The 16,465-nt window shown below is 39.9% G+C and overlaps 5 protein-coding genes across 7 annotated transcripts; 3 read left to right on the top strand and 2 right to left on the bottom strand.

Annotated features, from left to right (window-relative positions):
• Positions 1-196: 196 nt before the first annotated feature.
• LOC111602649 (gelsolin) lies at positions 197-8,008 on the top strand. Of its 3 annotated transcripts, none has more exons than XM_023319818.2 (8): positions 197-312; positions 2,921-3,162; positions 3,759-3,954; positions 4,947-5,021; positions 5,480-5,675; positions 5,734-7,445; positions 7,524-7,649; positions 7,869-8,008. In XM_023319818.2, the coding sequence occupies exons 2-8, from the start codon at positions 3,119-3,121 to the stop codon at positions 7,926-7,928; spliced, it is 2,409 nt and encodes an 802-aa protein (XP_023175586.2). In that variant the 5' UTR covers positions 197-312; positions 2,921-3,118; the 3' UTR covers positions 7,929-8,008. The 3 variants fall into 3 exon arrangements, with proteins under 3 accessions (XP_023175586.2, XP_023175585.2, XP_023175588.2); XM_023319817.2 differs by lacking the exon at positions 197-312 and adding an exon at positions 711-893; XM_023319820.2 differs by lacking the exons at positions 197-312; positions 2,921-3,162 and adding an exon at positions 3,238-3,301.
• Positions 8,009-8,139: 131 nt separating this feature from the next.
• LOC111602633 (serine protease snake) lies at positions 8,140-10,494 on the bottom strand. The gene is made up of 5 exons (XM_023319795.2): positions 10,176-10,494; positions 10,002-10,117; positions 9,575-9,684; positions 9,326-9,490; positions 8,140-8,679 (listed from the first exon to the last, which is right to left on the bottom strand). The coding sequence occupies exons 1-5, from the start codon at positions 10,492-10,494 to the stop codon at positions 8,241-8,243; spliced, it is 1,149 nt and encodes a 382-aa protein (XP_023175563.2). The 3' UTR covers positions 8,140-8,240.
• A 170-nt stretch (positions 10,495-10,664) lies between these two features.
• On the bottom strand, positions 10,665-11,024 carry LOC111602657. Its single transcript, XM_023319829.1, has 2 exons — positions 10,959-11,024; positions 10,665-10,897 (listed from the first exon to the last, which is right to left on the bottom strand). The coding sequence occupies exons 1-2, from the start codon at positions 10,971-10,973 to the stop codon at positions 10,667-10,669; spliced, it is 246 nt and encodes an 81-aa protein (XP_023175597.1). The 5' UTR covers positions 10,974-11,024; the 3' UTR covers positions 10,665-10,666.
• Positions 11,025-12,713: 1,689 nt separating this feature from the next.
• LOC111602632 lies at positions 12,714-13,511 on the top strand. Its single transcript, XM_023319794.2, has 2 exons — positions 12,714-12,795; positions 12,858-13,511. The coding sequence occupies exons 1-2, from the start codon at positions 12,772-12,774 to the stop codon at positions 13,509-13,511; spliced, it is 678 nt and encodes a 225-aa protein (XP_023175562.1). The 5' UTR covers positions 12,714-12,771.
• Positions 13,512-15,074: 1,563 nt separating this feature from the next.
• On the top strand, positions 15,075-16,268 carry LOC111602631 (bromodomain-containing protein DDB_G0280777). The gene is made up of 2 exons (XM_030225829.1): positions 15,075-15,098; positions 15,162-16,268. Exons 1-2 carry the CDS (start codon positions 15,075-15,077, stop codon positions 16,266-16,268), a joined length of 1,131 nt encoding a protein of 376 aa, XP_030081689.1.
• Positions 16,269-16,465: the final 197 nt, after the last annotated feature.

Below are 16,465 nucleotides of genomic sequence, written 5' to 3'. Positions count from 1 at the left end.
GACCCCTAACCCGGTTTCTAGGAAAGCTCATATTGTGTTTTTCAATTGTTTACAGTTATGATTTGCAAAATGTACTTTTTGTGAGTTGCGACCGAACTTATGTTCTCAGCTGCGTCTTATCAAACAGGAGAGAGTGCGAATGCGCTTGAGTTTGATTTGGTTTCGAGCGGCTTTTTATAAAGACAACAAGAATCGTCACGTTTCGTTCAGTGTCTCAAGCGTCGTTGCTTCGATCACTACGCACGAGAGCCGCGAGTTTGTCAAATCGCTTCCAAAGCCTGGAAGCTTTCAGTTCATCTTGTTGACCGAAGCGTAAGTGATTTATTTGCTTAATGTGAATGTGTGTGTGTGTATTTGTAAAGCCGAGAAAACAGATGTTCAGCTTACAACTGAGAGAAATTGAGATAAATTCAATTAGAAACTATACCATTTAATATTGTTAATATATGGTACACTTAAATGATATTGACTTAAAGGCACTAAATATCTACTGATAACCTTTGTTTGTGATTCGGTAAATCGAAGCATTGCTCAATTGAAAATTGTCTTAGGCTCTAAAATATATATGTACATATATACAGTATAGCAATTAAATTATATTTTGTGCTGATTATCAATTGTTATCAATTGCTCTGAGCTTGGCTTTGTAGCTTGTTTACAGTTATGTTTTTCAAATGTACTTATGTTCTCAACTGCGTCTTATCAAACAGGAGAGAGTGCGAATGCGCTTGAGTTTGATTTGGTTTCGAGCGGCCTTTTATAAAGACAACGAGAATCGTCAAGTTTCGTTCAGTGTCTCAAGCGTCGTTGCTTCGATCACTACACACGAGAGCCGCGTTTGTCCAGTCGCTTCCAAAGCCTGAAAGCTTTCAGTTCATCTTGTTAACAGAAGCGTAAGTGATTTATTTGCTTAATGTGAATGTGTGTGTGTGTATTTGTAAAGCCGAGAAAACAGATGTTATGTTTACAACTGAGAGATAAATTGAGATAAATTCGATTAGAAACTATATCATTTAATATTGTTAATATATGATACACTTAAATGATAATGACTTAAAAGCAATAAACACCTATAGATAACCTTTGTGACACGCTGAATCGAAGCATTGTTCAATTGTACATATACACAGTATAGAGTATAGTAATTATATTATACTTTGTGCCGATTATCAATTGTTATCAATTGCTGTGAGCTTAGCTTATCTTGGGTTAAAGCCTTCAGACTCTTAATTGATAGACCACTATATACAAGCCAATACAGTTTTGTTCATAAGAATAATAGTACTGTAGCACACAAACCATTGACCAAATGAAAAAGTTGTTTTCTCGCTGAAAAATAAGAAAGGCCCGTTTCTATCCACATTTAAGACAACAATCTTAATATTTGTTTCAAATTGTTTAAAAACGCTACACTAGTATTTTACTGTTACTTAAGTTACTTAAGTCTTTATGGGTTTATAGGCTTCAAGTGTTGTTAGTTTTAGGCAAAAAAGCTCGAAGCTTTTCTAGGCATCTATGCATTAGTAGCTTCTTAAATATGTTCAGTTGTCCACAATCTCGCATGCTCCCTGCCAGACTCCCATCTGGATCGACAGATATATTCTTTTTTATTCTTATATACATATTCTTAGTTTGATGATTACAAGTTATAAACCAATCAAAAATATATATTTTAAGTGTAAATGTATGTACACAGATAAGAGGAAGTAATATTATTTACTAGTTAGTGTTTATTTTTCTTAACACATTTATAATGACATATTAAAACGCAGTAGTTCTTATCTCTTTTAATATGCATATATATTCAAGTAAATATTTATTTATGTGTTAACAAGTTTTTAAGCACTTTTCCCTAATGAGTGTTTAAGCATGAATTTTTGTGTTCTTTTTGTGCTGCTTCTTTTGTATCCGCTGTAGTTAACAATTGTCGGATGAGTGATCTATGTGGAGGCTTACGTATGCGTGAGCTATAATACCTGGAATACCTATTGTGAGATATTTGAAATTCAAAGCACATCGTATGAATATATATATATATTTCTGTACAGCTAGTCCAATAACAGGTCGAACTTGAAAATGGCAAATAAACAATGTGAATGTTGTCGTTTATCATAAATCATAAATATATATATATATATATATATATATATATATATATATATATATATATATATATATATATATATATATATATATATGTATATAGCGTTTTTCAATGCTCGTGACCTAGTTGAGAAAAGAGAAAAGGGCTTGCCGATGGGGCTATCTCTTTAATCGTGATATCATACGACACCCAAATGTCGTCATGCTGCAAAACTAATTACTTAAAAAATATAAAGAAAATAAAAAATATACAAATAAAACGTGCGTGACGCGTTTTAATTGACAGCTTCAATGAGTGCTATAAAAACCCAACTATATGTTGCTTTTATCTGAGCATCTTAACATGTTTAAACTAGCTTAAAGTTTAGATTTAAAATTTTTCGTTTATAACAAAAGAAATCAACTTAACGAAGCACGTTCAAAGGAAGTCTATTAGTTGGAGTTCTGAACCGGTTCTGATTAACTTTTTGGTAATAATATTACTTTTCCTATTTGACCTATGTTTATCATTTTGTTACCTCTAATGTAAATAAGTTATATAATAGTTTTGATGTATATTTCATATATACTGAATATATCATAGTGGATATATATATGTTCAGCTGAAGTAGTATATCTATTCTACAGCTGTGAAGTTATTTGTTTGTTTTATTATATGTATATATATAGTTATACTTACGTTTCGATCTTTGTGATTTTTATTTGTTTGAACTGGAGTGTTGTGCGCTTCATTTCATATACTTTACAATGTTTATGTCTCATGTTTTTTATCTATCAATGCTTTAATAACCTGTTGCTCTTTCTTTCTGATTCGCAGCTCATTCTCTCTGCCAGCGGGCAATCATCTGTGTTTGAGTTGGGAAAGATAAAAACAAAGGCGAATACCACATAATAATAGCAACAATTCAACCGCCACACGCACACAGACATAATACAACAATAAACAAAGGCGATCAGTGAGCAGCCTCTCTGCCTGCCCCTCGCTCTATCGTCCAAAAGCCGACGCCGCCACGAAATGGCAAAGCGAAGTGCCGCCCGTCATCTGGCAGTCATCTGCAGGTAATGCAAGCGAGTGGTTCACTAGCAAATAAGCTCCCAGTCTTGAAAGTGTCAAATAAGCTAATAAGCGAAATAGTGCAAATATTATTTATACACCGCGAGTTTATAAAAACAACCAATTATTCATATTCTTAAAATTGTAAGTCCCAATCAGTTTTCCTACATGTTGTTTACTAAAAATCTTTTGTTGTGTGTACACAATTAAATAATGTTGTATTGGCTCTAAAAAAAATACGCATTATTGAAACTCTAACGATCTCTATGTTCATTTCGTATTCTATATTTTATTAGACAATTCACATAGATTACCTTTTTAAGTAAATAAATATTGCAAATAGTGTATTACTCATACGCCGCCTGTTCATCAAAAGAATATGGATTGTTCAAGCACTCATTTTTGTATATATAAACCATATAATTGAGACAGTTTTTCATGTGACCAGTGACCCTCTCCGCGTTTCAACGACCTTTTATGGTCATGACTCATTGGCATTGAAGCCCGAGACAATCCGATTCAGCTAGATAGGTCAACTCGTTGTCTCTAAAAGGCGTCAGCTCGGATTGTTATTAAGCAAAAAACTTTTTTTTACTTTCAGCGGCTTGCTTGTGGTTCTCGCCATCTCAACAAGCTTTTGCTCAGCCGGCACTTTTAACACTCGGCCTGCGTTCCCTGTCCCAACCGGTGAGGTTCAGCCCTCTAGTGGTACTAACAAGCAGCCAGCCAGACGCGTCATGCATCCAGCCTTTGCCAATGCCGGCCGCGCTCCCGGACTAGAAATCTGGCGCATCGAAGTGAGTACATAGAGCCTACATAAACTGTCTGCAAGTTCTGTCGACTCTCTGCGTTTCCTAAAGATAATTTCTAATTCCGAAAATTGAAAAGAAGATTCAAATACAGTTTTTACTTCAGCAAGGCTATAGAGTAAGTTTTCGAAAAATTCAATAGTATTGAAATATTAAAAAAAAAACAATTTGATCAATAATAGTTTGTTTAATCTCAGGACAGAGATCAGATACCATGGTAATTTTTAGGTGCTTCTCAAGTTACAAGAAACAAGAGTTTGGTTTATACTCAAAATATCATAAACAGGAAGAATTCAGATGAGAACATGTTCTATATTTAAATGTACTTAAAACTTTAGTATTAATATGCTTGGCATATAGGTTTTGGAATACACTTGCAATTTCACTTTTATACTCTACATGAGCCGCATTAACGCGAAAAGTGTATATAAATAGTTGTTGCCGCTGCATGTTTACATCGTTTGGGGGAAAGTTCGACACCCACGCACGAATGCGTTGCTCAGCCAGCGGCGCCCCAGCGGCGTCTGTTGCCATTGACATGCAAAGTGTTAACAGACACACACACATACATATATATATATATACATATATATATACATGTGTGCGCTAAAGGAATTATTGACTTGTGTCGTATATTTTCTATTCGCTGAGGCACGCAATAAGAGCAACACATGTTTGGCTAGCGAAGATTCACTGTATTTATATGTGCTGTCAATACCGCCAGCCTGTGTTAATTAACTGGCAAGCAGCATAATTTATTAGCTCCTGGCGGCATATGGCAGACTTTTCTTAGTTTTTGGTTTATTTGTATTCTTTTGCCTTTGTTTATAGAGAATTGATTTCAGCTTTTTTTCAAATGTTTTGACTCTGCCGGCTGCCGGCACCCGAAATAGCACATCAAAACATGTATATATATGTATATATGTAAACGTATATAGTATATAGTATAAAATCATGAATGTCAAATTGTGTTATTATAGAATTTCGAGCCTGTGCCCTATCCACCAAACAACTATGGCAAGTTTTTCACTGGAGATTCCTTCATCATTCTGAATGTAAGTAAAATGGAATAAAAATAACAATAATGAATAATACTTTAACTAGAAATGATATTGAAATAGAATTTAAAAAACTATTCAAAATTGTAATATTAATCTATTTTGTTGTTAAAGTTTCTATAACATCGAATGCGTAATACTAAAACCCTTTTATCACATTTTTATCCACAATTTGTATTTTATTATATTTATTAATCATTTTTATTGCTATATTTGTTTAGTGAATCAGTTTAGTTGGGGGTAGCATATTTTTATTTTTATTTTAATCTAAATTTCTGATTAATTCTAATAACATTACTGCGAAATGAAATGACTAACAATGAGTTCTAATGAGTAGTTATTTAAGTTTTCTAGAGAATATTATAAATTTACTATTTATATGTTACTATTTATATTATTAACTGTAATATTATTGTATATTTACTGAGCTCCACTTTCCTCGTATCAACTCGTAGACCAAGCAGAATCCGAAAGACAAGCAACTCACTTGGGATGTGCACTTCTGGCTGGGTTCGGAGACATCCACCGATGAGGCTGGAGCTGCGGCTATATTGACCGTGCAATTGGACGACATCCTGAATGGAGGGCCCGTGCAGCATCGCGAGGTGCAGGATCACGAGTCACAGCTGTTCCTGGGCTACTTCAAGAATGGTAAGTGTCGTGGAGCCTGCCGAATTGCATTTTTATTAAGAACATTTCCCCTGTCCAGGTGTGCGGTATGAACAGGGCGGCGTTGGCACTGGCTTCAAGCACGTGCAGACGAATGCCCAGGGCGAGAAACGTCTGTTCCAGGTGAAGGGCAAACGTAACGTGCGCGTGCGCCAGGTAAACCTCTCCGTCTCCTCGATGAACAAGGGCGATTGCTTCATTCTGGATGCTGGCAATGATATCTATGTCTATGTGGGTGCTCAGGCCAAGCGCGTAGAAAAGTTGAAAGCCATCAGCGCTGCTAACCAGATTAGGGATCAGGATCACAATGGACGCGCCCGTGTGCAGATCATTGATGAGTTCAGCACGGAAATGGATAAGCAGCAGTTCTTCGATGTGCTCGGCTCTGGCTCAGCCGCCCAAGTGCCCGAGGAGTCCTCCGCCGATGAGGATGGCGCTTTTGAGCGCACAGATGCTGCCACGGTCACACTCTACAAGGTGTCCGATGCCAGTGGCAAGCTCCAAGTGGATACCATTTCCCAAAAGCCGCTACGTCAAGCCATGCTGGACACACGCGATTGCTTCATTTTGGACACGGGCTCTGGCATCTTTGTATGGGTGGGACGCGGCGCCACTTCCAAGGAGAAATCCGACGCCATGGCTAAGGCAGAAGAGTTCCTGCGCACCAAGAAATATCCAGCCTGGACCCAGATCCATCGCATCGTCGAGGGTGCAGAGTCGGCTCCATTCAAGCAATACTTCGATACCTGGCGTGATGCGGGTATGGCTCATACCCGTCTGGTACGCTCTGCTCTAGACATCGGTTCGGATGAGTCTCTCGACATGGATGAGATCGATGCTGTTGTGCAGAAGTTGAAGAAAAGCGGCGGTCGCGCTATTGGCTTCATGCCTGATCATGGCCAGAACAGCATCAAAGACATCACCCAGTATGTCTCCAAGGCGGGCAGCAATGAGGTGCTGAGCAACCATGTGCCCTTCGAGGAGGAGATGCCACTGCTGGGTTTCGGCTCCTATGTCCTGACTTACAACTATGAAGCCAACAATGGCGACAAAGGCGCCATCGTTTATGTCTGGCAAGGCGCCAAGGCCAAGTCGGCTGTTAAAGAGCGTGCTTTCGAAGATGGCATGGCTTTGGCCGTCGATCAGAACGCTTTGCTGGTGCGCACCACACAGGGTCATGAACCTCGTCACTTCTACAAAATTTTCAAGGGCAAGTTGTTGACATCCTATACTGCGTTACCCGTGTCCGCGCAGCTGTTCCGCATACGCGGCACTGTCGAGAGCGATATCCATGCAAGCGAGGTGCACGCGGATAGCTCTTCGTTGGCATCTGGAGACGCCTTTGCCCTAGCTTCCACCAAGACGCACAAGGTGTTCATCTGGCAGGGCTTGGGTGCCTCTACCTTTGAAAAGGAGGCAGCCACGACGCGCTTTGCTCACTATTGGAAGGATGCCGAGCTGGAGTTAATCGAAGAGGGCGCTGAACCCGATGAATTCTGGGCGGATCTGAACGGTGAGGGTCAGTACGACCGCAGCCTAGAGGACGAAACTGCACCACTGCTCGAACCACGTCTCTTCCACTGCCGGCTGACACGCGCTGGTCGTGCCAAGGTCGAGGAAGTCGCTGACTACCAGCAGGAGGATCTCGATACGGATGACATCATGCTGTTGGATGCTGGCGATGAGATCTACATGTGGGTCGGTTCCGGAGCCACCGCCGAGGAGAATGGCAAGATACTGGACATGGCCAAGGTAACATTGTTTTTTTTTTCACTTTGTTCAATCTTTGTATAACTTGGTTAATACCCTATACTATCCATTTGATTATAGCGCTACATCAGCTTGGAGCCCACCGCCCGCACCGTGGACACCGTTAGCATTATTCGCGTCACCCAGAGCCAGGAGCCCCGCGTCTTCAAACGCATGTTCCCCGCCTGGGAAGATAACTACTGGCAGGTTGGTAAAACTCTAACGAACCACATTGTTCCACTTCACATTGACACCTAACAAATGCCTGCTTTGCTCATTCCTGTTTTCGCATGTCTGATATTAATTGCTTCATTGAACTCTGTGCGTGAGTATCTCAGCGCCTACTAATGCTTGTAAATCATATATCATTTGATAGTCCTTTTTTACTACCTCTGATTACATTTTGAATTCTGTTTACCTTTGCAGACCCTGCCTTCCTATGAGGACATCAAACGCCAGGTTCTGGATGCCAACAATGAGGTCTAATACATCCTCGGCTAGAATACTCAGCAAAATTGACCAAAAATTTACGTTCGCTTTTGCCTTAACATAATACAGAATATATACAAAACTTATTGTAATTAATTTTTTGTAATATATAAAAATTTGTTTACTAAAATTATTAATTGTATCTCTTAATTAATATGTATTATATATTCCATTTTTTTTAAATATTTTATTTACTCATTGCCATAATTTTGCTGTCATCAATATATGAAGACATTTTGGTTTCTGTACTTATTTGCTTAGCTCAGATATCGTTAGCTGTAGTATGCATTAAATAAAGTTCCATGAAGCTCAGTTCTCCGGTGTTCCCCACGTGATATTTTCGATCCAGTCCAGGAACGAAAACACACGGGTGTAAACACTTGGATAGCTGCTGCGACAGAATACGCCAAAGGAGGTGATCCCTATAAGATGGTAATGGATATGGCGACGTCTGCGACCGGGCAAATTTAGTTGCAATGGACCGCCGGAGTCACCTTGACAGGTGTCTCGATTCTGAAGGAAATCCTGCGCACAGATCTGACTGTCTATAATGCCATTGGGAGTCTCAGCAAACACGGGCAGATCTCGGGCGCATTCGTCATTGGGTACTATGGTCGCATTTAGATGGGTCAGACGGTATGTCATGGCCTTGCTAAAGCTAGTCGAACCATACCCCATGGCAAATGCAATCGAAGTAGGCAGCTGCTTATCCACCCAAAGCCGTATAGGCCGGACGAACTCACTTAGACTGAAAGCAATCAATAACTTCATTTATTATAATCTACATATCAAGAGGCCCCAACCATTACTCTCTTCTTTCTACTACCAATAAATATAATTACTAATTACATTTTACTACTAAGTTTCACTATTTCGACTTTTACTCTTACTACTACTTACTTCCATTATATATTTCCTCTTTTAAATATGCTGCAGAAATATACTACTACTATGTACTACTACTATCTAGTACTACAATCTACTACTACTATCTAGTACTACAATCTACTACTACTATCTACTACTACTACTGTCTACTACTACTATCTACTATTACTATATATTGCTAGTACTTATTACTTCCATCTGCTACTACTATCTACTATTGCTTTCTACTACTACTTTTTCCAGTTATTACTACTTACTATATGTACTTCTATATTACTATTCTACTACAATCTAGTCTAATGTCTAATATATTAAAACTTTATACTACTTCAAGCTGCTACTATTTTGTCTACTACTATATTATACAGCTTATACCTTATACCTATATTATATTATTCTATACTAGGCTCGATTGAGTCCTATTATCTACAATTTATTTATATAAAATGGATATAGCTTTTTGATAAATGTGGATTTTTCCTCTGACTAAATCCATCAATACTCACATTACATTTGTCGCCAGCTTAAGCAGCGCTATATCATTATAATAGGAATCGACAATGTAGTCGGGATGGTTGAAGATGCTTTCGATGTCAAAACTCTGTGGCTTAACCGTTACCTCATCGATCATAAGATTCAGTCCACCGATGCGCACCCATTTTGGTGCTTCGCTATAAAAATGTTAAATGTGCCAGATGCAGTCAGAGAATCTTCGAGCAGACACTCGCCTCCATCGTCTCGACTAGTCAACTCACCCATCCACCTCGGTGCAATGGGCCACAGTCAATACAAAGTTCTCACTTATCAAGCTGCCGCCACACTTGTAGTCGATTTTCTCCGAGTTTGTCGAAAAACCGACTGCCGCCTGTCAAAATTAATTTTCCGGTTTTATGACGGGTCATTATGATTAAGAAACCCTACACTCAGAGAATAATGTTGCACTTGTGTTTTTTTTTTGACATGCATAGATATCGTATTCAGAATTGTGAAATTGTGAAAGAAGACTTAGGCTTTAAATATATATATATATATATATATATATATATATATATATATATATTTATATATATATCTTTATATATAAATATTTGTTAATCGGCCCGCATTTGACAACATTTTTAGCTGAGCCGAAAAGCATTGAGATGTTCTCTAAGTGCTTCTTATCAGCTTAAGAGCACATACCATATGGGGGTATTCACCAGGCCGGGCAAGTACGCGGCCATCGAAATCTTCGTCATTTGCGTCTTCCTTGACGGCCGTATCGTTAGGAAAGATTCGCTCAACATACTCGGAATACTCTTGATAAGTAGAGTTCATATATTAAATGAATTATGTTTTAGCTGAAAGAGAACTCACTACGCTCGCAGAGGCGTCTATTCTGTCCCATGCGCCTTTTTTTGTACCGTCGCCCATTAGGCGGAGGTGGAAACGGTTGGCCTGGTCTGACATGAATAGGATTCAGCTCACGCCGCGGCGGTAGTGGGAGCTCGAGCTTTTTATCTAGCATACTATTATAGTAAAAGTCACTGATTTTGAATAGTGTATCGAACGGCTTGTTATCTGGAAAGACAATGTCTTGCTCCTTGGGAAATGACACTGGCTGATTCTTGGGCAAACGCTGGCTCACAACCAAACCAAACAGAGCAGCCGATAAAAGTACCAGAAACCGACTCATATTATACGTAATATACAAATACTTTTTGGGATGTTTACACTTGAACTGGTAAGGCGCGACTGAAGCCCTGTCGATCTGAGATGTGTTGAGACGACGCGTCGTCTTATCAGCTTATCAGTAAATTGTCACCGAAAATTCACAACAATTTGTAATTTATTAAACTTATGGGTATTTAAATGTGGATGCCTAGGGTGTGGGGATTGACGACATTTGCGGTGCGTGGTGCATGAATCTGTGTGGTGCCGCCCAGTTGACCCTCGTATTGCGCAATTATGGCACGCTGTATGTTCTCCAGTTCCTGATCGTTTCTGTATCTCAGGATGTTAACGGTGGGCTCGTCGGGAGAGGCTGCGGGTGCTGGGGCAGCATAGACAACAGCCAACAGGGCGAACAGCAAAAGTAACTGAATATCATGTGAAAGGCTTAAATATTACACAAAACATATTCAATTCAAACGGACTTACGCAAATAGTCTTCATTTTTCGCCGATTCTTTAAGCTAAACTGAATCGCGCGGACCCATTCCCAAGCGCTTTTATAGCCAACAAAATATAATACTAATATCAAAAACTTATCATCGCATTCATAATCAAATTATAATTTGCAACTATTGGAACTTGAACAACTTGAAACTACCGAAACGAGTTTTCGAATCTCATTCGTTTAACATAATCCACAGCGAGATGGCCAGACGAGACAAGTTCAAGAGCTAATGTTTTATCAGTAATCGCAAATTGGAGTCTTTTTCCGATGCCCTTTTGGGTGGTATGTAGGTATGTCTTACATTACCATTACCAGTCAACTTTTGACTCGAACCTTTTAATGACCTCTTGCTCTTTTGTATACATATATATATATAGACATGTATCATGGGAAAGTGAAATATATTTCTCTTACATCAGCTGTTTACAGGCCATCACCTAGTCGCTTAATCCCGAGTGGAGAACTGTTTATTGCTTGTACGCCAGCCGACACAGATACTTTAAGATGATTTTTAATTTCAAAATACAACAGCCATTTGGCGTGTTTTTTGCTCCACTGAAATTGAGATTGCTTTGTGTGAAAGTGAGACCATTCAACAGGTTTGTTCGGTATGCAAATTAAAATAGAATGTGGGCTATGTTCTTAGAAGAGTAACTGCTGATATGATAATTAGCTTAGGGCACAGCACATCTGATGCTGATTTCCTTATTATATTTGTTTTTCTGGCCTTTCGGTTTAAAATTAATTTTTCGCTCTTGTTGAGTTTGCCAATTTAACAAAACCAGTTCAATGCTCCAATTTTAAGATGACTTCATAGGCGTAGTAGCTTTGTCAATAAGCTTGCATTATACTAAGCATTCTAATCTTAAATAATTACTTAAATATAAATATTTATTAGCATTGTGTGGGATATATCTATGTACTGTAGAAATGGTTTAACTAGACATTTTTGAAAAGAACTTCAATTGCTCATAAAATTTTATGTTTATTTAATAAATTGAAGAGGCTTAAATAAATTATAAAATAAACAATTCTTGGCTAGTTGTATCTAGATATGGATACCCTTTGAAATACAGCTAATAATAATGATTTTCTATTTAGATAATGAGTGTGTTCATTGGCTGCCATGAAGAGTACAAAAATGTTTTCCAAGGTGTCGCATACTTTTAGGCTGCATATTAAAATCGAGAAAATTTTAAGATCAAGTTGAGAGTAGAGCTAAGCTTTGCCTGTTCGGCTTTAAAATATCCTTCAAACATAATCAAGGTTTTTGAAAAATATTCTTTAATACTGTTTATATTTACCTTGCACATTTATTGTGTTAAGTATATGCACAATATTAGGGCTCCTTTTCAAGATATTTGGAAACTTCGGTAAATTCCCATTATTCAAATTATATATGTGTGACGGCAGTTTCGTCTCAGATGAACCCAGAAGTGCAATGCCGACAAAATGTGGGCAAATCCACAAGTCTGTGGGCCAAATTGAAGACCGAGACGTAATTTGAATACATTTACACATTTTCCGACTTATTAAATTCGATGCAGTCGCTATTTTTCTTTGAAAGCTATATGTTCCAATTAAAAACGTTTGGTATTTTAATTGGAATATGGGGGCAGTTAATGCCGCACTATTGCCCAATGCAGCGCATTTGCATGTGTTGCAGCCAACCATGGGATGCGATGCATCTGAGCCTCTATATAAATAAAGGTCGGACTTGCAATTGCCAGAGACAGACACAGCTCAACAGCTGCCCAGCACGTTTGTACCTTATTGAAAAAAAACCTACAAGCCCATGCACAAGATGCGCGCTTTTCTGGTAAGTAGACGTAGTATATAATCCTAGCCATGAACGGCATCGCTAATCAAGCCATGTTGCAGATGATATGCTTGCTTGCCGTCGCTCGGGGCCAATATGATTATACACCCCAAACGCACGCTGGCGATGGGCGTGGAGGATTGATCGGCACCCCTGATGCTGGACTTGTGCATAGTGGTGCGGCCCAGCTGTCAGAGCCCATAGTCCAGACCAGCGATTTCAACAAGGAATTCTATACGTACAGTGCACCGGAGCAGGAGTTCGACAATGGTCCTATTAACGATCAAATCACGAATAGCTTAAGGCGGAATTTGCGCGTGCTCTTCATCAAAGGGCCCGAGAATACGGGCCTGGAGCATGCCGCCTTAAAGCTGGCATCCACCGCCTCAGATGATCACACAGCCATCTATGTGCTGAACAAACAGGCCGATGTTAGTGAGTTGGCCAACAAACTAAACCAGATTAAGCTCCAGACCAACAACAAGCCCGAGGTGCACTTCGTCAAGTATCGCACGCCCAGCGATGCGGAGAACGCACAACGTGTCATCCAAGCCCAATACGATGCGCTCCCCGGCCGCTCGACCAATCACAATGCCGGCACCTCGGCACAAGTCTTGGATTTTGCCTCAAAGAGTATAACAGTTGGAGCTACTGGAGTCTCTGCAGGCGAAGTACCCTCGAATAGCGCGTACCTGCCGCCCAGCCGTAGGTTTTAACTATAAGCTACTGTTCATTATAGCTAGTAAATACTGTTAATACAAATATAATTTACTTTTTCGAATATGATTTGAAAATGTTTAACTGTATATTTCAAGCGACAATATTTTGGCACGCGACTGTTGCCAATGCTTAATTGAGTTAGTTCAAATGGCGTCGTAACTAACGGATTATGCGAGTTCAATAATTGAGGACGCGACTGTAATAAAAGTGGCTTTGTGTTACCCAAAAACACATTGGATTTTGGTGAAATTTGCTGATTTGCTAAGTTGTCAGATTGATCAGTTTATAGCGCGACTGTAGCAGCAAGTGAGAGTGCTATAATGGGGAATACTCGACTTGTAGATACCCTGTTACCATATATATGATACCAAAAAAGTTCAATAGGATCTAATCTTATGATCCAAAGAATCTGCATTATGAAATTGCAAGTCATAATTGTGACTTTAGCATAACTGAATTCAGTATGACTTAATTTACTTAAATACGAAAAGATCCTTTGCCGTCGCCTAAACAAAATATCGAATTCAATTCAGATTTGCATGCGAATGTATATACGCTTCATTATAAAATAATATTAATCAAGTCGAATGCTATATTTACTATTAGTTAAGATTTAAATCTCATGCCACATTTCATCTTCCATTATGAATTTTATGCCCTGCTCCGCCCACACATCGCATGCGTCATATATAATTTGTGGCAAGATTTACTACAAATTGTAAATAATTATTACATGAGCTTTATCTTTAGAGCATCTACTATCACGTATTTGGGCGCTGAATGGATTAGCATAATGAAAGACAATGACAGCTGGGCTTTTGTTATGTTATATATTTCGAAAGCTAACGACACTCAAGGAGTTGTGTAAAAAATTCAAATTAAAGTGAGGCAGACAATCAAGCCAAGCCAAGCCAAGTCAACCCAAAAAAGAAGATATGCAGACACCTCTGAGAGACTTGGAACCATAAGCTGCTTTCTTTGGCAACAAATATTTGTTTACATGTTGACTTTTTTTATATCACTTGGCTAACTTGTATTTCTTTTTCTTTCAGGCTTAATTAAATTATGCGTAAGATTCGCTCCGCACAACTCAACGAGCTACTAATTTGGCGATCACTAAACGTTTTGGGCATGTGGAATTGGGCTAGGGCCGGGGCTTGGGCTTAGGCTTAGGCAGCTGCATATGCATATGAAATGACTTTCTTTTGGAGGGGGCAGCATTTGATACATGGATGTGTCGTATTAACCAATAATATTTCGCATTAATTCCGCATCGCTCGGTGAAATATTATGTGATTATACAAATTTAAATATCAAGTTGGCTGGCGTTATATAACGGTTTACTATCCAAGATGCAGCTCTAATGCGTTCATCTGAATATTTCCGAATATGGTTCCGTGATTTGCCAACTCTGCAGCTGAAGCTGGAGCTGGACAATAGATTGAATAATTTTATGCCCAGCCGACATCGGGGAGAGCATCTTATAAAAACCTTTGCTAGCGATCTATTGGGGCATCAGTTGAGTTCAAACTGCTCGAGCAGAAGTTCAGTTTACCAAAATGAAACGGTTTAGCTTTCTAGTGGTAAGTCACATGCTTCTAGGAATCAAGTGCCATCTAAATCGGAATATTCATATATATTTGCAGTGCTTGTCTTGTGTGTCGTTCATCGTCGCAGCCCCACAGGGCTACAAATATCAGCAAAATGTGCCCATTCTGCCAGCCGGCAATCTGCGTCCACAGACGCCGATTTCTACCAGCGGAATATATACCGGCCAGCAGACCCTCTCGCAATCCATCTCAACTGGACTTAACAATGTGATTCAGGCCCCTCAGCCGCTGCCTCAGCAGCAGCTACAACAGCAGGTCTTCCAGCAGCAACAATTTGTACCCTCCATTCCTGTTCAGCCTCAGCAGCAGCAACAACAGTTTGTCCAAAGCCTCCAGCAACCGCAGATCCTGAGTCAGCAGATTGTTTCTCAGCCGCAGATTGTTTCTCAGCCGCAGATTGTGTCTCAGCCTCAGCAGCAGTACGCGCAGCGTCCCTCGATCGTGACGAAGGACATCTATATTCACTCAGCTCCCGATGACAGTGACGATCTGCAGGCGGCACCTCAATTGGATAACTCGCCCATTCGCAAGAATTACCGCATTGTATTCATCAAGGCGCCTACACAGAATCTGAAGCACACGGCTGCAGCTTTGAAGCGTGCCCAGGCCAGCAATGAGGAGAAGACCGTCATCTATGTTCTGTCCAAGAAGCCCGACATCAACGAGATTCACCAGCATCTGCAGCTGTCCCAGACTGAGCCCAAGGTGCACAAGCCCGAAGTTTACTTCATTAAGTACAAGACCACGGAGGAGGCCCAGCGCGCCCAGCAGGAGATTCAGGCTCAGTATGATGCTCTCGGCGGTGCCACACACATTTCCGATGAGGGCGTAGCCCCCATCACTAGCTTCTCGGGCTCCGGCTCCCTCAACCTGGGCAACATCGTGCCACATTCCATCCAACAGCAGAACCAGCACCTGCATCACCCACAGACCCAGACAATTGTGCAGAACGGTCAGAGCGTGGGACTAATTGGCCAAGGTATCCAGCAGCAGAACTCATTTGTACCAGCGATCGGCGGTGGTGACCTTGGCCTCCAGGGCGTATCCCTGCAGGGTGGTCTACAGACCTCTTCGCTGTCACCAGGCTCCAGCTTCGGCGGAACTGTTCCATCCAAGCGCTACATCCCCGCCAAGACCAAATAAGCGCTCACTTAACGCATTTCTTTCATTCAGCCTAAAGAATCGTCCAATTGTAGTTTATTCTAATTTATTGTCAATTCAATATTCAAATCAAAATAAATATATATCTTAACCACAAATGTACATGAAAAATATGCTTAAAGTGTAAACAGAAATTAAATAGGAAAACCGATTAGTAGTAGTAGTGAGCTGTCCATTTA

The sequence above is a fragment of the Drosophila hydei genome, unplaced genomic scaffold (assembly GCF_003285905.1).
Source record: "Drosophila hydei strain 15085-1641.00,03,60 unplaced genomic scaffold, DhydRS2 tig00008144-arrow-arrow-pilon, whole genome shotgun sequence".
NCBI lineage: Eukaryota > Metazoa > Arthropoda > Insecta > Diptera > Drosophilidae > Drosophila > Drosophila hydei.
The sequence above is the reverse complement of the archived record's forward strand: the minus strand, read 5'-3'. Positions and strand labels throughout refer to the sequence as shown.